The sequence below is a fragment of the Jaculus jaculus genome, chromosome 3 (genome assembly GCF_020740685.1).
Source record: "Jaculus jaculus isolate mJacJac1 chromosome 3, mJacJac1.mat.Y.cur, whole genome shotgun sequence".
NCBI classification, from domain to species: domain Eukaryota; kingdom Metazoa; phylum Chordata; class Mammalia; order Rodentia; family Dipodidae; genus Jaculus; species Jaculus jaculus.
The window spans coordinates 111,646,990-111,673,753 of record NC_059104.1 but is presented as its reverse complement, the minus strand read 5'-3'; the positions used below and the strand labels follow the sequence as shown (position 1 = coordinate 111,673,753).

General features: G+C 36.5%; 1 protein-coding gene across 6 annotated transcripts in view; it reads left to right on the top strand.

Moving 5' to 3' along the window:
* The first annotated feature begins 21,977 nt into the window (after positions 1 to 21,977).
* Positions 21,978 to 26,764, top strand: part of Gria4 (glutamate ionotropic receptor AMPA type subunit 4) — a 390,107-nt gene continuing 385,320 nt past the window's right edge. For 3 of the 6 annotated variants that reach the window (XM_004652938.2, XM_045145193.1, XM_004652939.2), the window contains exons 1-3: positions 21,978 to 22,340; positions 22,815 to 22,991; positions 24,152 to 24,310. In XM_004652938.2, coding sequence (XP_004652995.1) covers positions 22,904 to 22,991; positions 24,152 to 24,310 — 247 coding nt within the window. In that variant the 5' untranslated portion in view covers positions 21,978 to 22,340; positions 22,815 to 22,903. The remainder of the gene's footprint in view (positions 22,341 to 22,814; positions 22,992 to 24,151; positions 24,311 to 26,764) is intronic. The other 3 variants (XM_004652937.2, XM_045145194.1, XM_004652940.2) reach the window with 3 other exon arrangements.

Genomic DNA, 26,764 nt, shown 5'->3' with positions numbered 1-26,764 from the left:
CTCATAAGTCTCTCCAACCAACAGCTCAATGTGGAATGTACCTGGTTCTGGCACTGGTAGTTACAAGCCAAAGCCAACTGTTTTAGGATTAGGCTTTGCCCCACCCTCTCAAAGGCTTTTAACTTTTGTTTCAATGCTAATGATATCAGAGTTTGTCATTACAGTATTTCTGTTTGCCTAGACTGACACAGGAGTCAGCTCAGATACCTTGGGCCCAGTCCCCATATCCAATTGCATCACCCACCAATTTTTACTTCATAAATATCAATCCAAAGTAAAACTTTCTCCTGAAATAGCATGTTCTTACCCAGTGAGAACATGCTATTCCAGAATTGTATCTTCTCTCCATATGTATAATGACCCCCACTTTAATGTCTTCCATCTTAGTCTGTGTTTTAATAATATTTCAATAATTTTAATAGTTATTTTCTTATTGTCATATGGTGTTATCATTATTATTATTATCTCGATCAATCTTTTAGAAGTCCTTCATCACACTAAGAATAAAAACTCAGTATAGCTCAGCACGTCTTGTATCATAGACAGGCACACACACACACACACACACACACTCGCACACAAACCAGGCCCACTTAGCTTATTTTTGTGATTTTAGTAAATGTACAAATGTATTTTAGTTTTATGAAATAGCTCTGATTTCTCTCAACTCAGGTTCTTTGAACTTCCTACTCAGTCTTTTTGACAGATTTTTTAAGCTTACAGGTATTATACATCTAGTGATTTTCTGGAATATTTCATGTAATCTATGCTCTAGTATTCATCTACAAGAGGCAATTATTTTGCATATATGCTATATAGCATAAATACTTTTATTGAAACAAGTTTAACACATAGGACAATTTTTATCAAGCATGTACATCAACCATATTGTTTATATTGTCTAAGTAGTAACTTGTCAGAAATATTACTTTAACTCCATAAAATCAACTTGAACAAATTTTCTTTTTCCTTAGAATATCAAAATGTATCTGCTCTTTTTTACTTAGCTCAATAAAAATGTCCTGGCTCTGGTACAGAAGTATAGAATATTAAGCATTTAATAAGAGTGTGGCCTTATCACAATTAATGATGGAAATATGATTTGGAATTCAAGGAAAGTCAATCTGACATTCAATAAAAGTATAATTTATTTACTGATACTATGCACAGTTTTACTTCATTCACTGTTGTACTATAATTTAAATATCTCAATTTATCTTATTCACTCTTATGAAAAAATCATATAAATATATTTTGAGGAAGACAAATTATAAGTCTTTGAAGTTCCTTTCAAAGGACCCTGTGAGAATCAAGATAAATCTATTTTAAGTTGCCATATTGAAAGAACATAATGAATAGAAGGTTATCAACAAATTATGTTTCAAAGTGTTAAACAATAACATTATATACATTAAATCATTTTATGAGTATTTCACAAAAAATCTATGATTTTGTCATTCTTTTTTAATTAGTGAAATGTATTATATCATAATAACATGGCATCTGGAAAACTATAAATATGGGTGCAATGTCTATTGAAACATTTTTATTTTTGTTTTAGAAAATTTTATTTTGTTTTATTTATTTATTTGAGAGCGATAGACACAGAGAGAAAGACAGATAGAGGGAGAGAGAGAGAATGGGCATGCCAGGGCTTCCAGCCTCTGCAAATGAACTCCAGATGCGTGAGCCCCCTTGTTCATCTGGCTAACGTGGGACCTGGGGAACCGAGCCTCGAACCAGGGTCCTTATGCTTCACAGGCAAGCGCTTAACCGCTAAGCCATCTCTCCAGCCCCATTTTTATTTTTAAGAATGAAGAATGATACTTCTTAAATCAAAATATAGAAATGACACAAAGATTTTCTTCCACATTTAACAGTTTTGTTACAACATGATATTCACAAACAGAACCATTCTGAAAATTTGGTTTCTTGATCATGTATACAATATTTGTAAATCTCTATAAAGCAAAACTTACAAAACCAACTGAATTTAAACTAGAAATTTATAAACAGCATGAATACTGTTGGAATTTTTAAAAAGTGTGGGTAATGTAAAAGACATATAATAAATAATGGAAGGAAATATACGATAGTCATAAATGTTTCAAGAATGAATTACAATGTAATCAGAATCCTACTCCTAATGCTGGGCTCAGACCATTTTAAAATGACTATGATCCCAATGATTGTAGTTATACAAACATATAGAAATACTGAAAAGCAACATGTGAGAGTGAGACTCATTTCTTTAAAAGTACTATAACATACTTGAAATACTCTAAAAATAGAAAGGTATGAGTCACTCTCTCCCTTTTCAGAATAAAATGTCTTTGTATCACCATTGCAGAAGGGATAAACCATTTCGTTTACTATCCAGTCACTGTGCATGTACTCATATTGGTTTCTTTAGTTCATAGAATTTATTTTAGCTATGTCTGGCATCAAGTTATCCATACAGCAGTAAGCACTTATCAGCTGGTCTTTGTGACTTCAAAGTCTTGTTAGAAAGAAGTAGCAGACCTCATTTTAATGTGACAATAGACAACCAGGCTGCAGTAAAATGAAGAGGATCTAGGTTTTCAGAATTACTGGGGCCCTGTCATTTCACCCTTTATGCCCGATAGTCATCATTTTGCACCTTAGATTTATATTTTTTCTTAATTGTTCTCTGCTCCACAGGGTCTCCAGCGAATTCATAAATAATTGAATAGCACTTATCTCCCAAGAGGCTGAGCTCTGGTCACTGTGGAATTGAGACAGCTTAGTAAAGTGATCATCGTGTTCATGTAAAGGTGTCAGATTTTAAAATGGACTGGTGCATCATTGACTCTGTGGGTCCTATCACCTGTTTAATTGCTTTAAATTATTTTATATTGCAGCATTTTGTGCTCCAGTGCAAGTTATATGAATAGAAGAATTATAATCCAACATAGTTCTTATCTAGTGTCATATCAATAATTCTCACCACTACCCCAAATACAAAAATGTCACCTAACCCTTTAAATAACATTGATCAACTAAAATAGATGAAGTATTTTGAAATGTACTGTTGCCAAGAGATTCATACTGAAGCAAAATACTAAAGAAAACACATCGCCATTCCACCTGTCACCTTTAGGTTACTTTTTGAACTTAACTCAATTTAACAAATATTAGTAAACTAGTATGCAATGTTCTTCACCTAGATCTTATAGAAAAATTGGATCAAACACATACATATGTATGTATGCAATGTGAGCACATGAGCAGTGTATAAGTACATGCTTGATGTCAACACATGTATATACTTTTTATATATAAAGGCCTTTTAAAATATATATATTATAAAAAAATAGTGATTGGATAATGTGCCACAGGTTAGCTGCCACAATTCATTCAAAGATTTATTCTTCTCCTGAAATTCCTACCTCACTTCTCTCTCACTTCTCCTTTTTCTTTCTTCAGATCTTAACTTCCTTTTCTTTTGTTTCCCTCCTCTTTCCTCTTCCCCATTTCTTTCTTCTTTTTTCCTTCTCTTTCTTCTTCCAACTTTTCTTCATTAGTTAATTCTATATACCACTACATACATATGCACATATATATGGAATCTTACGTACATTATTGTTTTATTATGAATTACTCTCATAGGACTTCGATTGTCTGTGAGCTTTTAATTTCATTGATATGATCATGTTGTTTTTGAAAATGACTATAGCTGCAGTTTTCCAATCAATACATATGAATGTCATACTTGTCAGTACTATTTAACTACAAACTACTATCTGTATTTTACCCAGTAAATTCCTATAACTTTAATTTTTGCCAGCTAAATTCTGGGCAGTAGACCACATTAGTGCATATTTTGAGAACAGTTTAATTACTTTTTCCCTAAAGTTTTACTTCTGTTCCTATTTTATTAGTATTACCAACTATTAGAAACATTTTTATAAATATTTAAACTTTAAATGGAATATACATTAGAAACATTTTCTCAAATTTTCATTCATTCTCACCTGTTTAATAATATGTCTGCTGTCAAGAATATTGATCATACATAAATAGACATGTCCATAAATTACATTTTAGATTCTCAGTTTTCTGTCTTATTTGAAAGTTGTTCCTAAAATATAAGTGGCCATACAAGATAATTGAAAAATAAAATATCATGAATTTAATTATGATTGATTTATATACACTCACTATAGGCACTTTCCCAACAGAGTTAAAACCTTGATCACCTTGATATTCATAAAATACTCTATGAAAGAGCAGTAGAATACACACTATTTACCAGGGTAACAGGAAATGTGCTTCAAGCCAGACCACAAATATTCCATACTGGTGCATGAGGTTAATAGTAGGGGGAACTGGGTAAGGAATTTTTGAAATTATCTGTAGCATATACCCTTTCTATAAATATGAAACTAGTTAAGCTAAATATTATATTAAAACATAGATGAGAATTATGCAAGTATTAAAAAGATTATTCAAATTTTCTATGTCTTAACAATTGTATAATGGTGTATTTAAAAATTTCTAAATAATGCAAAACTATAGTTTCAAAATTTGCTATATATTTAAGATACAAATGCAATTAAATTAATAAGTATAAAACATTATCCTCATTGTAGCATACCCCTTTAGCTAATCTGAATGATCAACTGCCTTATGTAATACATTTCAACATTTATTCTATTATCATGGGAAATCTGAAAAAAAATATTTTGGTACTTCTTATTATGTTTCTGAATTATAATCCATGCTTCCTTTACTAGAAGTTCTTGATGACTAATATCAGTGTTCTTCAATGGCAGGCATATGATGTTGGCCTAAGTCCTTGTGTGCTGAAGTCCAGCTGCAGTGAGGTTGTAGAACTCGAAGGGAATGTGTGGAGTCAGTGTTGTGAGGAAATGATTTGGACCAGTAGTTCATGTGAAGCACACTGGATGAAGAGCAAAAATCTGCTTCTTTATTTATACTTTTACAATACATTATTCTTTGCAGGCCAGACATAGCAACTTATTCATATAGCTTCTATTATCTAAGAAATATTTCACAATGTTCCTTTTTACCCTTGGTTTCTCCTGTTTCTGTTTAACTCATGAAACTCTTTCCCCATTCTGATAACATCTTAAACAAGGAAATCAAAGATTGTATGCTGATTAATATCTTACCCAGTCTCATGGAAACTAGCCAAGAGCCAGGTAGCTCTTGCTGCTATAAGGTGATAGGCATTTTTCTTTTTTTTTTTTATCTCAGAAAAGTCAGTGTTAGCCACTAGATAATATTATCTTGCAGTCTGATTAACAGTACATTTCTCTATTTCTAATCCAGTACTGGTTTGTCTTTCTATGAACTTTCTTTGTTGCTCTGTTTTACAGTTTGGTCCTGACCTTGCAAGTCTTTCCATAAAAGGATAATTTTGTATTTAACTCTCTTTTCCCATCTATCCAGACGATCCTTACTCCATTAATGTATGCCCCTGTGTATGATAAAGGTTGATATATCCAATATATATCAGATATATCAGTGTTTTGCACTGATGTCTTTCCTGTAGGAGCCCACAAAACTGTATTGTTAATTCTGAAAGTTACATATTCTGTTTTACTTCCTTGTCTGGACCTAACCTGATTATTTGACAGATGTTTACTTTTGCTCTCTTGCATTTCAGCCTCCTTTTCTAGTACGTAATCTGTAGATTCAGGAAATATGGCCACTAATTCCTGTAAACATAAGTAATGTTTACTGGGAATAATTGGTAAAGCATGTGACATATTGCAAGTAACATGTTTCATTAGGTGAAATATACATTTGTGGTGTTAAGAAACTGTTCATAAAAACAAGTCATAGTTTTAGGATCCAAAATTTGTTAACCTGTTTCAACATTATAGCCTCAGAAATTTCTGTACAAACATTTTTTCCTGTTTAATTATTGGTGACTGTATACATACATCTGAACTGTATTCCCCTATTACTACTGAGAAGGGGAAATGAAAGCAAAAATTAGCAGTAATAAACATAATAATTCAAAAAATTCCAAGGAAAATATAACAATATCACAAACATCCAGACACAGGCACTACAGGTGGTCACTGAAAGATTTCTTGGCCCTGCCAAAGAAAGTCTCAGGTGCCACAGCCCTGCTGAACAGTGTTCCATCAGTGTCACACTCCAGAGCTGACTGTTGCTGCCATTTGGCCATGGTCACTTGTGTAAACAGGTGAAAATGGAACTTCCACAATCCTGTGGTCTGATCCCCTACAGATTCAAGATTTGCCTCTGCCCTCTTAAAAGAACATGTAGTGAATTATACTCATTCTATTCAGTCTTTTAGGCAGTGAATTTAATGAAGGAAATGAGTGTTCTCTGCTCTTCTTCAAGCTACTGAACAAAAGGCTATCTGCAGCACAGCCATCTACCTCTGCATCCAGCCATACACCTCATCACTGCTCAATACTGAAGGGGACTATGGAGTTTTTGGTGGAATTCCTCTTGGAGATGCTCTATGAGCTTGTCAATCAGTACAAAGTGCTGTAGACTGGGAGCAAGAGAAAAGGAAAGTTCAGGGGAACTCCTCCGGTGATTCTTCAGTCACTCCCAAGATTTTCATGAACTCTGTATACCTTACTACTCCTTTACATTTGATGTCACTCACACCAGCTTCTTATTTGGCATGTAAGTCATATAAATCAAATGCTATTATTTTTTCTTTTTTTGTACAGTAAACACAAAATTTCAATTATATCCCAAAATGCATGTCCATTATTACCAAGAAATTTTAAAGTAGTCAATTGAAAAAGACAAATCATTTAGTAATTTTAACTTTGGAAATGTCTCAATGATTACTATAGAATAATATACATTTGTCTCCTACATTAGTGATCAAAGTTTGTAATTACAAAGAATCAAACTGTGAAGTCATACCTGAAATGTTAATAAGGATTTCATTTATTCATTCAAAATATAAGATAACTTAAAAACAGAGTCACAAGAAATTTATTTCTCCCTAAAACTGGAAAAATTATTTCAAAATTTATGTTCAAAATTATATATATACTCTTTTATTTTAATACTCTTTTATACCCTTGTCCATACTCCAGTTTCCTTAACGGTCCTTCTCACTTTTTTTTTTTTTTTTTTTTTTTTTTTTTTTTTTTTTTTTTGCTTTTAATAGCCAGCCTTTGCCTTTATTTTATTTATATATTTTTGTACACAGTGAATACAGTCAAGTTGGTACTATTGTTAGGCTTATGCATGTCCTACCCCCTTCCCTTTGCCCCTCCTTGTTGAGGTATATGGGTCATGCATTGTGGACTTAGCCCACAGTTATGGGTAGGAGAAATGACTCTGTGTCATTTCAATGTGTGGCTCTGACATTCTTTCTGCCCCTCTTCTGCAAAATTTCCCTGAGCCATGTTGGGTATTTTGTGTCTGCTTCAGTGATGAAGTATTGGGGGTCTCTCAGTCTCTGATATCTGATTTGGTAGTAGTTGATTGTCCTATGTGTTGATCTCCTTCACCCTTGTGCTGGTACCCAGTTAAGCAAGAAAACAGCACCCTTGCTTGTTTTGGCACTTATTCTTAGTTTCAGCTGGAGCCCCTTAGAGCTATGATAGGGTGGTTCTCTCCTTGGGATCTGCGTCTATCTGAAAAAGAGAAGCAGATTCTCCAACAGAGAGTAAAGTTAGCACCACACAAATGAGATAACCCTTATTTTTATAGAGAATTTAATAGGTGTAGGCCCTCTTGTAACCCATGATTGGTGGTACCTTGATAATGGAGAGGGGGCTCATGCTTAGATATGGTTCTGATTTGATTCCCAGCTCCAGCTATGGGTCCTGTTTCACTGACAGAATCAGTTAGCCAAATCACGAGCAGTTGGTATCCCACCATAGCTGTGCACCACTATTGCACTTGTAGGAGCATCACAACAGGTTATTTGCTGCTAAGTAGGTTAGACGATGAGTTGTTTGCACAGATATTGGTGATTTTTCCCCAGTCGCCCATGTAGCACCTTCTGGCACTAGACATGCTGACTGTCTGGGGACTGACTCTCTTCCAGCTTCCAGCCATGTCATTCCATTTTATGTGTCAACTGCATATGGTGTCTTCAGCAGGGTCTTACAACTAACCTTTGGTGGGACATCAAGTACTCTGACAGAAATCTGTCTTTTTTTTTAGGAAAGCTTGTATCATTGTGGGTGATAGCAACATGCTGGTACTGGGAGTTACAGGTCCATGCCAACTAAGAAAAGGAATAAAAAGATAACTAATATAAAATAGTTAGAGGGAAGAGAGAGAGAGAAAGATAGAAAGAAAGAAGCTGTAGAATATTAAGGTCAGTCTACATCATACCCTCTCCAGTGTCTTGTGGCTCAGGTGTTCCCTCTAAGGGTCTGGTGAAGGTTTGACCATTTTCTCTGCCTTGTAGGATGTATACTTTTATGGTACCATTGTCATTTGGGTCTATATTCATGTCTCCCACCACCTCCCTTGCCCTCCCCTTCATTTCCAACCACCCTATTGTCTAGTCCTCAAGATGCTTGCTGAGTATGTTAGCATGTTGGTTAGATTCAGGTTAGGTGCTGTAGATGAGTGAGATTATGCTGCAATTATCTTTCTGAAAGAAAACATAAAACACTCAAAAAAGAAATTGAGGAGGACTGGAAAGACCTCCCATGCTCCTGGATATGCAGAATTAACATTGTGAAGATGGCAATTCTACCAAAGGCAATATACAGATTTAAGGTAATTCCAATTAAAATCCCAACATTGTTGTTCACAGAGATAGAAAAAATTATCTCAAAATTCATATGGAAAGGCAGAAGGCCTTGGATATCCAAGCATATCCTCAGCAAAAGAAATATCTCTGGAGGCATCACCGTAACTGATCTAAAACTATATTACAAAGCCATAGTAATAAAAGCAGCTTGGTACTGACATAAAAATAGGAGGATAGACTAATGGAATAGAATTGAGGACTTGGACTTTGGGTAAAGCAAGTACAGCTACTTGATATTTGACAAAGGTCCTAACAATATAGGCTGGAAAAAAGACAGCATCTTCAACAAATGGTGCTGGACAGACTGGATAACCATATGCAGGAAACTGAAAATTGATCCACACATCTCACCATAAACAACACTCATGTCCATATGGATCAAAGACCTCAATATAAGACCAGAAACTTGGCTCCTACTGGAAGAAAACATAGGAAGAACTTTCCATGTAATAGGAATGGAAAAGGACTTCCTGGACAAAACCCCAGTAGCTCACAATATTAAACAGTCACTCAACCAATGGGATCACATGAAGCTAAAGAGTTTCTTTTTAGACAAGCATACAATAAGCAAAGCCAATAGATTACCCACAGAATGGGAGAAAATATTTGCTGATTATCCAACTGACAGGGGTCTAATTTCTAGAATCTACAAAGAACTCAAAAACCTAAACAATAAAAAGTCAAACAATCCACTCACAAAATGGGGCAAAAAGATGGACATGCAGTTCACAGAGGAAGAAATACAAATGGCAAACACACACTTAAGAAAATGTTTATCATCCCTAATCATCAGGGAAATGCAAATTAAAACAACTATGAGATTCCATCTTACCCCTGTAAGGATATCAGACATCAAAACATCAAATGAAAATAAATTCTTGCAAGGATGTGGAGCATTAGGAACCCTCATCCTCTGTTGGAGGGAATGTAAGGTGGCACAACCACTTTGGAAAGCAATATGGTGACTCTTGAAAAAGCTGACTATAGAGTCACCAACAGACCCAGCTGTTCCCTTACTGGGCATGTACCCTAAAACCTTTACACCTCAGTCCAGAGAGATTTGCTCAACCATGTTTATAGTGGCTCAATTTGTAATAGCTAAGAGCTGGAATCAACCCACATGTCCATCACTAGAGGAATTGATAACTAAGATGTGGTATATCTACACAATGGAATCCTTCTCACTTTTTAAAATTTATTTATTTATTTATTTATTTATTTTGGTTTTGCTTATTTTTATTTACTGGTTTGAGAGCAACAGACACAGAGAGAAAGAGGGAGAGAGAGAGAGAGAGAGAGAGAGAGAGAGAGAGAGAAAGAGAGAGAGAGAGAGAGGGAGGGAGGGAGGGAGGGAGGGAGAGGGAGAGGGAGAGGGAGAGGGAATGGGCGCGCCACTGCAAATGAACTAAAGATGTATGTGCTGGCTTGTGCATCTGGCTTACATAGGTCCTGGGAAATTAAGCCTCAAACCAGGGTCCTTAAGCTTCACAGGCAAGTGCTTAACTGCTAAGTCATCTCTCCAGCCCCTTAAAATTTATTTTTATGAGATATTGACATAGTATGTAAATAACACATGTAGGTACCATCATTTCCCTCATCCCTGCACCTTTTCTGAAGACGCCCTCCTCTTTGGGGATGCAGTTCAACCCCATGGGGATTGTGGGTCATCCATTGTGGGAGCAGCATTCAGTTATGAGGGACAGGCATTGTCTCTCCATAATGTCTCAACTTGTGGTTGTACCAGTCTTTCAACCACTCTTTGGCAAAATTCCCTGAGTTATGTAGGGTGTGTTTTAAGTCTACTTGAGAGGTGGGCTCTTAGGAGCCTTTGTATCTTTGCTTTGTAGGTGCTGAATGTCCCCAGTGTCTATCTCCTTCACCATTGTTGTCTCACTGGGGCTTTGTTATTCACTCCTGGATCATGATGTCTTCAGTCAGTCCCTGTGTGGGGAACCTTGCCTCAGGGTATTCCTACCCACACTTTGGCTTTTACAATCTTCCCACCCCTCTTCCTCAGTGATCCCTGAGCCATGGCAGGCCAGTAGGCAGTCTCATTTAATGTTAAGTTGTCTGTATCCCTTTGGTTTCTGCTTTGATGGGTTTTGATTGATCGCTGTGTCTGTCACTATAACCCTGGGATTGATTGTCAGACTAGCAGTGAAAGCATTATTTATTTTTCACTTCCTCTGCAATTTATTCCATGTTCTTGCAAATGTGGTAGAGATGGCACATCTTGTGGTGGGCAGTCAGCTAATGTATTCTTTTTCTGACTGATCTTGGTTCTCTTCCGTTCTTTGGCCATCAAGAGTGAGAATAGTTTGGGTTAAAGAAGTATGCATAGTTATTTGAGACACTTTAATGTGAAAGCCCACTCTTATCCACAAAGCAGTAGAAGCTTCTCTCTGAAGTATTTTGGTACTGGAAACCCCTATGGGAGCTGCTGGAGGACAGTGATCACCAACAGCATAAATAAGTAGGGGACCATGAAGACCATGATATCAACAGGTCCACAAAAAGTACACACTTGTTCAGTACTGCTGTGTAACCAACTATATTCTCTGATTGGACATGAGGCCCTGTCAGTGGGAGAGAACTCATATCTGATATTAGGAACCAAGTAAGTACTTATGTTTTTACCAATTAAAATATTAAGCAGTTGGTTAATCTTTTCATCAAGTGTGATAAAAATACTCTAATATCTTCCTTGGAAACTCATTGAGTAGGCAAATGGTTAAAGGCTCTGATTACAGGGGACTATATCCAAAACAGTTTCACTTCATTCTCCTAAGGGGCTTTGCATCCCTTATCTCAATGCATATAATTGGCCATGTATTGTGGATGAATTCAGTAGTAATTTGGTCCAGTGGAAGACAGCAGTGGTTTCATGGTGTAGTGAAGTAAACAATCTGTGTTTCATTGAGCTGTTCAGGAGTGAATAGGAGGTGAAAGACACGATGGCAAAGAACAATGCCAGATTCTAGTCAGGCAGAAGAGAATGCTTAGAAGGTGCATGACCATGTCCATCTTCTTTCCTTTCATGTTAAACTCATTAAAACTGGCTTCCATGAGTCACTAATAAACTGAATCTGCATTTTAGAACATCATTAATAGATTTCCATCACTAAGGGCTAGGTTTTAGATGACATCATTTGATCTCTGTAACAGTGGACACTGTCATCAGCTCTTCTGAATACTAAGACCATTTTACCATGTCTGTCCTCATAGTCCAACATCTCTCCATCCTGTATGGGCTTCTTTTCTTGCTTATCTCACATAGGTAGGCCCTTTTCTCCACCTATTCTACATATCACCCCCAAGGTTTCAGTCCATTTTATGTGATTATTTACCCTATATGTATCATAACAGGCCCAGATCACTCAGCAATTAAGGGTGGGGATGCAAGAGGCATTGGGTACAATCCACAGTACCAAAAACAAACAAAATAAACAAAAAAGCATGGATACATCATTAGAAAATCATATCCATGAAGCCTATTGTCAACAAGGCATCATATTATATGTTTTTCTAGGTAATTGAAAAGACATTAATTAAATTAATTGATTGCCCCAGATATTTTCATTTTATATCACATAACAAGCATGAGGACATAGGCATAATCTCCAATACTAATGTAAGGCTTGAAATATAAAGCTAAGAAACATGTCATGTGCTCATTGCTCACTTCCTGGCCCAGATTATATGAATTTTTTTTTTTAATTTTTGGTTTTTTGAGGTATGGTTGCATTCTAGCCCAGGCTGACCTGGAATTCACTACATAGAGAAGAATTTTCTAACTATGCAAATTTATTAGGTAAATCCTGGTCAGTAAATGATTTGGAGAATATTTGTATTTATAACATGTATTCAGATACTGTTAATCCATAGATGACTTTTTATCCACCCAGAAAAATAGTAAAAACACACTGCATGGGACAGAAAGAAAAATATGAAAGGCAGTGCCTGAGATTATTTCTACCATCTCATATGGAGAGAAAACTCACACATTTGATAAAAATCAAGCAAATAGTAGAGCAAATGAAGAACCCAAATATTATGCCTTATAATTTAAACAAGAAATTATTATAGTAATGGATGAATAATTTAGTGAAAGTTTTAAACAACTAAATATTGAATAATTAGTACACTTATGAAAAATAAACAAGCTACTTGAAAAAATGAAACAGAAAACTTGTTAAGGTATAGCTTTTTTCCTTGACAATCATTGAAAACAATTTAAAATTTTCATTAAAATTGAATTTATAACCACATATTTAAATATATGCATGTATCATGAAGTATTATTCCAAAATTTCAAGCCAGGCATGGAGTTTCAGGCCTGCAACCTATTACACAGGAAGCTGAAGAAAGAGAACTACCATGAATTCAAGGTTAGCCTTACTACATAGTGAGTTCCAGGACTGTGTGAACTAAAGAATCAGAATCTGTCTTAAAAGTAAAATGAACCCAACATGGCTCAGGCAAATTCATGGAAGAGGGGGAGGAAACATTGGTAGAACTACAAATTGGGACATTAGGCACAGAGACATTTTCTCTTCCCCATAACTGATGGCTACCTCTGCAATTTATGACCCACTATCACCAGGCTAGGGTCCCTTCAGAGAGGGTGCAGGTATGGGGGTAAGGTTGGTACCAGTATGTGCTATTTACATACTGAATATATTCATAACTAATAAAAAATAAATAAAAATATTTTAAAAATGGAAAAGAAAGTGAAAGAGAGGACAAACACTTCAAATTTGTCCTGTGACCTTCACACTGTGGAACATGCATTCCCATACACATTCATAACTATTCACAACCACACACATAAACATAAACAAATAAATATAAAAATTACAAAAATTAAAAATTAAAATGAACAAACAACAAACTCTTCCAACTTAATAAAGTACATGTGAGCACATTGTTTCTGCAAAATTGTCAAAATAAAAACATACAGGGGCTGGAGAGATGGCTTAGCTGTTAAGGCATTTGTCTGCAAAGCCTAAGGACCCTGGTATGATTCTCCAGGACCCATGTAAGCCAGATGCACAAGAGGGAGCATGAGTCTGGACTTTGTCTGAAGTGGTTGGAGGTCCTGGAGCACCCATTTTCTCTCTCTGCCACTTTCTCCCTCTGCCTCTTTCTCTTACTCAAATAAACAAATAATAATAAAATATTTTTAAACAAATGTATAGCATATAATGAATATTTTGTTACTAGTCCTTATTAACTTTATAAAAATGATACTACTTAAGAAACCAATAAAATTACATTTAGTAAATAAAATACATTTATTTATACTTCTTATATTTTCATTTCTTTGTTCATATAGCATCATATCTAAATGGAGGGTTTGTAGGAAAAACTCATCTTGAAAATAAAGATATTATGGTTTCATGTTATTTTAGTTGAAAATGCTATGGAAAACATACTAACTTTCAATTGATATTATTTTGAAGAAAAGTCAGTAGAACACAGTTTGATAACATACATACAATTCAGTCTTCTTTGATGCTAAAAATGGAATGGAAGAAAGAATTCTAAACTAACAGAGAGGCTTAAGACTTAAACCTAAGAAACAAGGATGCATATGATTAATAATGAACACTTAGGGATGGAAGAGTGACTGTATTATAAACTAATTAGGATGTCACACAACTAGTGTGTTGAGTTTTATTTTCCATTCATTATATTTTCTACTTTCCAGGAAAGCAAATAGGTCCTTTTGTTTAACTGAAGTACATGCTGTTCTACCATTGCCATCTTAGTGCTTCTGTTAAATATCTCAGTTGTTATTAGGTTTATTTAAAAGAATGGCAATATGCATATTTTATCGTAATGTTGTTTAAGCTTAAATATAAGTGAGAGCTAATAAAAAGGATGACTGGTACAGAACAAATACTTGTATTTTGTGAAAGTATAAGTTTAAAATGTGTCATCCAAAAACCTCTTCTCTTTTTTTTCTTTTTTTTCTTTCCTCTAGTCTCCTCTCCTCTCCAGTTACATCCCTCTTGCCTTCCTTCCCCTACCCTCTTTCTCCCTCCTTTCTTCTTTTCTCCTTCTCCTCCTTCCTTCCTCTTCCTCTCCTCCTCCTCCTTCTTCTTGTTCTTGTTCTTTTTAATTTTCACTGCCAAAACTAAACACAGTGATGCAACCAAGCTATGCACAAACACAGTACCACTGAGTGTCTGGCCTAAGTCCAGATGGATATTATCTTGAACCTGCTTTACTTTGAGTTGCTGTATAGAGTTGGGCTGGATATTTAATCTCTCAAAACTTTATTTTTCTTATCTCTAAAATAAGGCTACTTACCTAAATGGAAGAATGGTTTGTAAAACTAAAATTTTATTTCTATTCATAGCAGTTGCTTTAAAAACTGTTAAAATCAGCATGTCTTATAATCTAAATTCAAATTAAAATTTAATACTTAGAACGGGTTTGGTAAAGTTAATAATTTCATTTTTTTCCATCAATGGTCTAAATTTGAATATCTGTGATTTACTAAAAAATGTTGTGTTTTTATTGCATGTTTGTATGTAGAGGCCAGAGAACCACCTTTTCTGTGATTCTGAGTAACACCTTCCACCTCCTTTGAGAGAAGATCTCTCATTGACCTAGAGCTCACACTTAAATTTAAATATTAATACAAATGGATAAAATATTTTTACATTCCCCCCTAGGATCTGTGTGCAGCTGAAAAAGAGAAGCAGATTCTTTGACAGAGAGTAAAGTTAGCACAAGATAAATGGGAGAACCATTTTTTTAGAGAGAATTTAATAGGTGTAGGCCCTTTTCTAGCCCACAATTCATATCCTAAGGACAGAACCACCCCATCATTCCTCTAAAGGACCCCAGATGAGTAATAATAATAAAAGGCCCCCAGCTGAATAAAAATAATAATTGGGAAACAAGCAAGAGTGCTGTTTTCTTCATGAACCTGGTATTAGCACAAGGGCGAAGGAGATAAGTAGACATAGAAAACAATCAACTCCTATAAACCAGATATCCAGAAACACAGAGCTCCCAAGACCTCATCACTAAAGCAGACCTAAAATGAACCCAGCATGGCTCAGGGAAATTTGCAGAAGTGGGAGCAGAAAGAATGTTAGAACCACATGTTGGCTCATAATACACAGAGACATTTTCTCCTATCCATAACTGATGGCTAACCCCACAATGCACAACCCATATACCCCAACTATAAGGGTCCCTGTGGAGGTGGGAGGAGGACAGGGCGAAGGCTTACAATGGTACCACTTGACTGTATTCACTGAGTACAAAACTAATAAAAACAGTTTTGCATTCTCACATGATACAGTGTCCATAGAAAATGCTCTAAACATGCTTAGTGAATGAAAGAATGGATAAGAGAAAGAAGACCAAGTTCTATTCAATGACCTCTTTCAATCACAAGTTCTTTAGAAAGAATTAAGGAACATCAATTATAAAAGTCATCCTTTGGTATAATTAGGGTTCTGTGGTCCTAGAAAGTAGTTAATTTATCAGCAATAAAGTCACACACAATGTCAATCAGTTTCATGGAGACATGTGAGACAGATAGATAACAAAAGATTCATTAAGCAACTACTATAGGGTAATATTAGTGTATTTATTTGAAGTACTGTTATGGATAGATAAAAAGGCAAATTCATGCACTCTATGAGGCATGGCATATTGCTTTTACTGCTTGAAAGTGACAGCAACCAAATATATGAAAACCATTAAATATTTGCTCAACCTCAGAAAATATATGTGCATTGAAATAAACCAGCTCTGACAAGGAATGATTTAGCTAATAAATGCACAAATAAATTTATAAAATAACTGTTATTATTCTAGATAATTCACTGCTCTCTTTCTGAAAAGAATATAATAAACAATATCAGATATCTGTATTAATGCCTATGAAAGTCAATGGTTCCAGGAAGGCAGATAAATTAACAATAATAGACATGGGTTTTCAGTAATTGCCAGAGGCTGAAAAGTAAAAATGCTTCCAAATATTCAATTGTTTTCCAGAGACATTAGGTTTAGATTTAATATCATAAATAAATGTTGCTTAATTGCTTAAAATAAATTTTGCTTAATTGTGGGAATGAGGTTTCTTAATGTTCAGAAGTGAATTATAGATAAATGTGGAGAACTAGAATGAATATTATAATATTATATTCCTGGAGTTTAGCTGGAGATATAAATATGAACTCACTTTTAGTTTAAGTATATATAAATAGAGTGGGATAGATGGCTTAGCAGTTAAGTCTTTGGAACAAAAGGTCCCAAGTTTAACTATGTAAGCCAGATGCATAAGGTGGCTCATGAATCTGGAGTTCAAGTGTAGTGGCTGGAGAAATTGGTGCACCCAATCTTTCACTCTCTATATACTTATCTGTCTACGTCTTTCTCTCAAATAAATAAAATATATATTATACATAAATACATACATAAATACAGAGATGGATAAATATTTTAAGCATGTATGTATATATGAGTTGATATATATACAAAAGTTTCCATTTATATATGACAAATATGTAAAGATACACACTATGGGGACAGAGAGGTGGCTTAATAGTTAAGGTGCTGGCCTATGAGGCCAAAGGGCCCAGTTTTGATTCCAAGGACCCACATAAGCCAGATGTACAAGGTGGTGCAGGCAACTGGAGTTTGTTTGCAGCTGCTGGAGGCCCTGGTACACCCATTCTCTCTTTATCTGCCTCTTTCCTTCTTTCCTTCTCTGTCTCTTGCTCTCTCTCTCTCAAATAAATAAATACACATAAAATTTTTAAAAACATAAACATACCATAAGTGGGTGTATATATATGATCTCTTTTGAGTGTGTGTGTGTAAATCTGTTGCACAAATCTTGTTTTTTTTAACATGTAATTCTCCAATAAAGACAAACATTATTCCTTAGAAAAATGTATCATAGTAATGCTAGGACAGATAATTTATAAGATGATTTAAGAATATCTTATAATGACAATATGCATACATTTTAAAAGATGGAGGAGAATAACTGGCTCCCAAAGTAAAAATCAGTACAAGTTTCACCAAAAACTACATCCTTGAAATTTATGGTAGTACATAGATACTTATTTTTCTTTTGTCACTATGCAGTGTACAACTGTACACTTGTATCATATTTCTTCTAGTAAAATATTCTCCTATCAAAGGCTATGTAGGTTTTGTACATTGCTCTGACAAATAGTGTTATACATATATATCTGTGCTTGGAAATTTTATGCCTTTGATAGTCTATATTTAGGAAAGAAAACTAAAGGTATAATTTCTGGATCAAATGTCAATGCAATTAGTTTTGTTCAAATAGTCATTCTGACCTTGACTGTATTAACAATTTTCACATTTTTTTCTCTACCTCTTGCTTCATTACATAACCACAACACTTAGGTACAGATTTTTAATGCAAACTGCAGATCTAACAATTTACCCCTTACATTTTGGTGTTCTCTTTTTATGCTGTGAAGACAAACCCAGTGAGGAAGATGGTTTGTCACCTTTACTTATTTTGCTTTCTGGCCACTATGTGCCCTCATACAACCTGAATTAGCAGTGTCTGGGGATGGAAAGATTGCTAAGTGGTTAATGCACTTGCCTGCAATGCCAAAAGACCAGGGTTTGATTACCCAGGACCCACATAAAGCCAGATGTACAGTAGCACCAACATTTGGAATTCATTTGCTGCAGCTTGAGGCCCTAGCACACCCATTCTCTCTGTCTCCCTTCTCTCTGTCTCTCCCTCTGCTTGCAAATAAGTAAATAAAAAGTTAAAAATAAAGATATATTTTTCATTTTCAGTGCCTAAATTTTCCTAAATTGATAATTTTTATAAGTCAATAATAACTGTTTGCAAATTCTCTTTCTCAGAGAATCCTTCTTTCTGAATCATCTCCAATTCAGGGTTTCCTTTCCTCAATCTTGCACCTACATTTATCCAAGCCTTGATCACAATTTTCACCTTTTCTGTGACAGAACATATATTCTGTCGAAACAGAAAAGTCAGGTCACACATCAATAGACTTATCACCAGGAGGCTGGGAAACTGTCATTTGAAGCCAGACATTTATGACTACTCAACAAAAGTAGAATCTTATAAAGTGACCACACTACCTTTACTGAATACTATGATCAACATGTCTTCATAACTGCCAAATCTTTTTTAGTACCATAAACATATTGACTGAGTACGTTTGAACATAGATTAGTATCAAACCATTAGACAACCTGACTTACATACCTAGATCTTCTCTTTTATCATTTTTTAACTAGAACATTGAATAAGGCTTTTAAATTTTCAATGGGTATCCTAACCAACATAATGATTGCTAAAATTTTCATTGATCAAGTGTTACATGTAAGGCCTAACTCAATGCATGGACCTAGTGAGCCTTTGTAAGCATTAGGAGTCTTACAGTGATAGGAGAGATTTGTTTTGCTCACCCTTGTATCACACGGGTGTTGACATTAAATACACGACACACACACACACACACACACGTGCACACACATCTGTTTATAGTGAAGAATTTAAATCCATAAAATACAATAGAGGTCATGTCACTAGAAAAATACAAGTGAAAACTAAAAGCATCACTATGTAGAAGAATATAGTTCTGTCATTGGTACGCATATCAGTCTGGGTGAGACAGCCAGATCTTGCATCCCTATCAATGATGCCATTACAGTATATGAAAGTATCTTTCAGATTGGAGAAGAACAAAAGTTAATAATTGCCTCTGCATTCCAGGCAGAACTTCACTAGTTGCCATAGTAGGGAATGGTTTGTATTAGTGGGCTTTGAATTTTAATTTAATTTAAATTCAACTTGAATTTTATGTGGTCTAATTTATTATCTCATAATAAAAATAGAAAGCTATTATTTTCAGCCTTGGTTTTCACACACACTGCAAAGATAAAAAGAAAAACATTTCAAATCCCACTTGATGTGCAAGACTAAAACCTCACCAACTAAAATGACAAGTGTATGCTTTGTGTAATCCAGTTACTCACAATTTGGTTGCTTTTGTCATAACAATCTGTGCTGAAATTTAACAAGAATGTGGATAAGTAACAAAAGATGAGATTTTTAATTTTTTTATTAGTTATGGACATAGTATTTAAACAGCAAATGGTACCATTCTTGCCCTCATCCCTGCCCCACCCCCAACTCCCGCCAAGGGAGTCTCTTCTTTGGGTATGCAGGTCATCCCCATGGGAATTGTGGGTCTTGCATTGTGGGGGCAGCCACCAGTTATGGGAAAGAGGCAATATCTCTGTGCATACTATCCCAATTTGCGGCTCTAACGATCTTTCCACCTCTTCTTCCATGAAATTCCCCAGGTCATTTTTAAAAGAAAATTTCAGATTTTAGGAAATAAAAGCATTTGAGTTTTAACAAGGGGTTTTAAGTATCATCTTCAAACTACAAAACAGGTAATTGGCCAACCTGGTAAAAGAAGCTTATAGCTTTGCACGGATAAATGGGAGAGATGTCTTTGCACTCACATGTAAATACCTAGGAGTGAATCTCCTGGTCCATATGGCAAGTTAAATCCTAGTTGCTGAAGAATCCTCATGCAGTTTCCCATAATGCCTATACAGACTCATCTTCCCACAAACAGTATGAATTGTTCCCTTTTGGTACATCCTTATTAACTCAAAATCACCAAGCGAGTAAACATCAAAAGGTCTCAAGCCAAAATAAAATATTGAATGATGGATATGTTAATTAGCTACATTTAATTATTTTCATTATACCCATAAATCATAGTTATTTTCTACCCCATAAATATAAGTATGTTGATGTGTGACCTGACTTTTCTATTTTGACAGAATATATAGTCTGCCACAGAGAAGGTGAAAATTGTGATCAAGGCTTGAATAAAGGTAAGTACAAGAAAGAGGAGAGGAAAACCTGAATTGGAGATGATTCGTGAAGAATTCTCAGAGAAAGAGAATTTGCAAACAGTTATTATGGACTTATAAAAATTATCAATCAAGGAAAACTTAGACACTGAACCTGAAAAATCTGTCAAATTGAAAATGAAAAAAAAAAAAAAACTCAAATTGAAATTTTTAAAAAAGGAGTCTAGAAGGAGTAAGTACTTTCAAAAATGTCTTTACCAGGTGGGATTATTACAAGGATCTGAAATGAACCAGTTCATTTTCTGTTTCTCCGCACCTTACATCAGACAAATTTAGACACTAGCTATATTCCTTTTTAAAATTTTAGACCGAAAACACTATCCTAGATTCCTTAACCTTTAAAGGCAAATCTTTATCTCTAATGACTCAGTTTATTGGTATTACGAAAAGGTGATTAGCGAGTGGGAGTCCTCAAAACACACACCAGAAATTAGAAACCAATCCCTCGTGGAAATGACAGCTATTACAGTCACCTCCTTTGGGTGTGTCACGGCTTCCATTCATGACGTCCGGGTAATTTATAGTATTAAAGTCTGTACGTCTGTGGGGAGAGAGTGGCACCACATTCCTAAAACTCTAGGGCAATATATTTTCCATTTTCCTCTTCAGTCAAAGCAACTGCTGATTATCAACAACAATGTGCTGATACCTTTTTGGGAGGATAGGAAGTAGAATGGGCATTCTGAAAAGAGAAGAGTGTGGGGAAGATAATAAAAGCCTCGGGTTCTTATCAGAAGTTCATTCTGCGTAAGCTCCTGGGCAGCCTTTACTCACTTTTCCTACTTTACCTTTCTTACCCTAGTTATTGCAGATTCTGCAACCTCGCCTTTCACAGAACTTACCAGAGGTCCCTGCAGTTTTCATTTCTCAGTCTTTCCTTGTCCTGTTCATCATATTGAACTTTGTGAGTAATTTAAATTAACTTTAACTTCCCCACTCCCCTTGCTAGGATGTGTAAACTTCTCTGGCTCTTTCACCCAGCCTTACCTCTTCTAATTCTTTCCTCCTGGGGTCCAGCCTCTAAGTCCTCCCAGCGGGGCCTTTTGCCCCTCTTTTCTCCTCTAGCTCCTTCAGTGCCTGCATCTCATCCATTCCCCTCTCAGGCACTGTAGACTCACTCGGTCCTGGGCTGTTTGCTGGTGAGAGAAATCTGCAGCAGCCTGCACCGGAGTCCACCCTCCCCCCGCCCCCCCCCTCGCGCGCAGCCCAGCCCAGTGTCAGAAGAGCGCTAGGCGCGGCGAAGGACCAGGACTGGAGCGAAGGGAGGCAGCCGGTCCTCCCAGCTAGCCTGCGGGATGCGGCAGGGGACCAGGGGCAAGGGGAGGTACTAACCCCCCCCCCCCGCCCCCAGCCCCTGATCCGGGCTTACAGACCCTGCCAGCAAGCCAATTCCTTGCCAAGTGCATCCAAGGCTCCTTGAAAAGAAGAGAGAGACGCTAGGGGTGAGGTGCATCCAAGGCTCCTTGAAAAGAAGAGAGAGAGAGACGCTAGGGGTGAGGGGGTGCCCACCCCCCAGAGCGTGTCCTTCTGCGAACCTGGGAAGAAGAGAGGAGATCATTGAGTGGTGAAGGGAGGCGAGGCCAATCTCCAGACTGGCTTGGGAAGCCTCTTAAGAAACCCGGGCGCTTGGGTGAGCCCCCGTGGGGAAGCCGGGCGGGCGGGCCGCGGGAGCGTGAGGCTGGGGCTGGCGGGGGATGCTCGGAGGGGGATGCAGGGGGGCGGGCGGCCCGAGCCTCCGAGCGCGTGCGGCGGGCGGGCGGGCGGGCGTCCGAGTGCGGGCAGCGAGGGGCGAGCGCGAGCGCAAGTGAGCTCAGACAGAGCGCATGTCTCGTCCCCGCCGGCGCAGCGCCGCCGCTAGACTCTCCACCACCATCTTCTGCTTGTAGCACGTTCTCCGCCGGACAGAAAACCTCTCCCAGGGCGATGGAGACTGCGGGAAACATCTGGCAGCCGATGACGATGGATTGCTAGGGGGGAGAATAGTCATTACCTCCAAACACCCAAACCTTTTCTTTTCTTTCTTTCTTTTTTTTTGTTTTCTTTCTTTTTTCTTTCTTTTTCTTCTTTTTTTCTTTTCTTTTCTTTTCTTTTTTTTTTATTTTAGCGCCATCATCTTCAATGCTTCTCTGAAGAGCCCTTAGTAAGACTGTGAGAGAAAGAGAGAGCGCGCGCCTAGGGAGAGAGGCAAAGAAGATGAGGATTATCTGCACACAGATTGTCTTCTTGTTTTCTGGATTTTGGGGACTCGCCATGGGAGCCTTTCCGAGCAGCGTGCAAATAGGTAAGATCCGCTGGGGAAGGGGTGTGCAGGAGGCTGAAGCACATCTCCGAAGTGAGTTAAAATGAGTTGTGCTGATTACCAGTTCAGGGGATCCTTCGGAGGCGTCTTTCCTGGGCCTCCCTCTTCCTCTTCCTCTACAAACAGTCTGTCTCTGGTGCAAGATCCGTTCCTAAGCACAGGCTAGCCCACCCGACCCCTTACCCCATTTCCATCTTGAGGTTCAGTTGTTTAATTAGTATTGATATAAGTTGGGGGACCTCCGTGGGGTTGAATTGTATTTTATACAATATTTTTTTCTACCCTTTTCCTTGGAGTAGGAAAAAAATACAAAGCTTTTTTTTTTTAAAAAAAAACCTTTTTTTGTTGTTCTGGGCTCCACAGCTTTTCTCGTGGTTTCAGAGATTGGGGAAAAGAAAAGCGTGTCCACCCGCACCTCTTGTCTAGTCCTCATACGGGTTGGTAGATTCTGAAGTTAGATGCCATTCCAGGAGGCTTCTGTGGTTTTATTCCGTTTCCCTCTCAAAGCTTCGGCCACTGTTCAGCCCCCACTCTCTTTCCAGAGACCCCTCCACCCTTAGCTTCTCTTGCTCTTCTCCTCCCTTGTTTGTTCATGGGACGCGGCTATTGAATTTCTTCCAGCTAAGCCCAACCTTTACACTGCATCATTTCTCGTGGGCAGTGCACAATCCAAGCTGATTAGCCTCAGGCCAAAGCAGCAGAGACGCAAAGTTCATTTCTACCTTTCAAATTGACTCTTTCTTCTGTGTCATCACATCCCTTCATTTCTGCATTTCTATGTAAATCTCTTTGCTGTTCATCTGCATGCTGGCTGGCAGAGACTGAAGCCCGAACTGGCTGACAGAGCTGTGTGCTGGGAATCCTGAGGAGGGCCAGTGAGAGACAGCAAAACACACTCAATGCTCTCAGAGGTCATTTCCATCACCACAGATAGTAGCAAGACATAGCTGAGCTGTCTTAAAGACTTAAGTATTCAGCCTGCACCTTAGGGACAAAGGGCAGTCTTCCATGATGTGACAAAGATAGCTCTTGATTGTCTCTGTTTGCAGGTGGTGGTGTGGGGGGATTTGTAAGCTCTTGGGGGTGGGGATACCATTTAAAAGAGAAAACGTTGAATGTGCTTTTCCTGCTGTCTTTAATAGGTGGTCTCTTCATCCGAAACACTGATCAGGAGTACACTGCTTTCCGCCTAGCTATTTTTCTTCATAACACCAGCCCCAATGCGTCGGAAGCTCCTTTTAATTTGGTACCTCATGTGGACAACATTGAGACAGCCAACAGTTTTGCTGTTACAAATGCCTGTAAGTAAAAAATAAGTTACAGCTAAATGGGAAGAAAATTGAAATGGGTTAAAGGAGTGGAGTCCCTTTCTCATTATTATTGTTATTATTATTATTATTAGAAAAATTCAAGATTACAAGAGTTACCTCGTTTCAGAGAAAATCAGTTATAAAAGGTTTAGTTTCTGGAATATATAAGTGATCTCTTCCTTCCTGCATCCCTCCTTCCCTCCTTCCCTCTATTTTTTCTTCCTTCCCCCCCCCCCCAGTTGTTTTACCTTTCTATTCTCTTGCTGCATGAGTAACACAAGATGAATTATCCCTTAACATTAAAGTTTTATTCATATAATCTGAATGTGAGTTTAGTGGAAATTGTACTGAATCAGTTTTATAATATTTTTTCAGTTCCTTTTTTTTTAAAATTTGGTTTTCACTTGAGTAAACCTATGTTCTTTTAAAGTATATCTCTTACACTGACATGGTGTTGGCAGACTTGCTGTGGTGAGGAGGGAGGAGAAAAGTGATGTGAAAGATGTACATTTAAGTCAGTTGGTTGGCACTGCAGACGATCTGGTGATGTCACTTGCAGCCACCTTACTCTTATATTCTGGGTTGCAAATATCTCTCGCTATCAAGTAATGCAGATGTCCTGAGGATGTAACTCCATAAGGGCTTTCTTTGTCACATCAGTCTCTGATCCACCTGAAGTCACAAATCCACACAGCTTGACCCATGTTCCCACACAATGAAATTAAATGGGCGGTCTAACCTAATACTAAAAGGAACAATTTATACAAAGGTCTCTCACTAAGTTTCTATGTGAATTCCTGGACGTAAAAGTCAACTGCATTAATTTAAAACTTATCAGTCAATAGCAATGCTGCAGCAGCTTTTAATTTTCAAAGGAAGTTCAGGTTTCAAATGCTTCCTCAGTTTTATATGCTAATGTATTACTGTTTCAGATATCTCTATTAAGATAACAGTTATAGGCTATCTGAGACATAGGAATTGCTCCTATATAGAATGTTGAATCCTTTTATAACATCAGTAAAATAGTAACTCTGAATTGTAGAGCATTTTTATTAAATCAAGTTAGGACATCATTTAATATAAAAATAATCTGTTAGTATAAGAAAGTATACTGAACAAAAGGACAAATGAAATAGAAGACAGAGTTTTTAAATAATGGAGACATACTTTCTTCATTAGCAGGCATTTTCAATAATATTTTTTAATAATTAACTTAATAGGATCATTTTTCTATGATTTTGGAGGTCTTTTTACTAGTAAATTTTAGAATGAATGTAGTTTCATAAAGAGATTGAAGCTTTTGACAATTTTGTAAAATGTTGAAATATATTATCATTTTTCATGATTATATAGTTCCTGTAAGTGCAACTGAGTTTTCCCAAAACATATTACATCAAAGCAGAAGAGAGTTATATACACACACACACACACACACACACACACACACACATATATGTATCATATGTATATGTCATATATTATATATGTATGTATCATATATATATATATATATATATCATATATATGGTAAGAGAGAATTAAGTTTGTGAATATCATTTTAAAAGTTTTAAATTAATAATTTTGATAAACCAAGTGTTAAAAGGGTTGTCAATGTTTCACACAGCTCTATATCAAGGATTCCATTTAACATACAAATAGTATTGAGTTATTTGAATATTTTCTTGTGTTCTAAGATTCTATCAATGCATAACTTACTAGTTTTAAAAGTACTTCATGATCGTGTTATATTCAAATGTACTTTGTCAAGAGTAAATAACTTTGAATATTATTACTAAATTTTAAATGATTTCCTTAAAAATATTAGATATTTATTTTGTTTCCATAAACAATGATCTTAAGTCTACTAAAACCTCCATAGTTTATTCCAGGTTTGTTAACTATAAAGTGCTAATCTTTTCTTCCATAGTACCACTTATTAACCTCTTTGGCATCTTTTAACTAAAATTATGGTAATTATGTAACAAAATATGCATGGAATAATATGTTGATAGTAACGTAGTGGTATCTGGAAAAGAGATGTGTAGACTTAGCATACTGAATGGAAAGTAGTAAACGCATGAAATGAGAGGATGGTATTCCTTAATATATTGAGATTGCGGAAGCATAAACATATGAACTTGAAATCTGCTTGTTTTGATTCCAAGTATCACACAATATTGGCATTCTAGTATTTTCCAAATCATTTATAATTGGTTCTGTGTTGAGCTTTAAAATATGACTAAAAAAGCAAATTTTAGAAGAAAAATTTGTAGTGAAGAAACAAATAAGTATTTTGACAAGTGAATATGCCAAATGCCTTTCAGGCAAATTTAAGCTGTATTTAGACATGGTCAATATTCAGAGTGTGGATGAGGTGATTGGTGGTGGCTGGAAAACTGAGCAATAGCATACACACATGATTTTCTAGTCTTATCAAGATCGAAT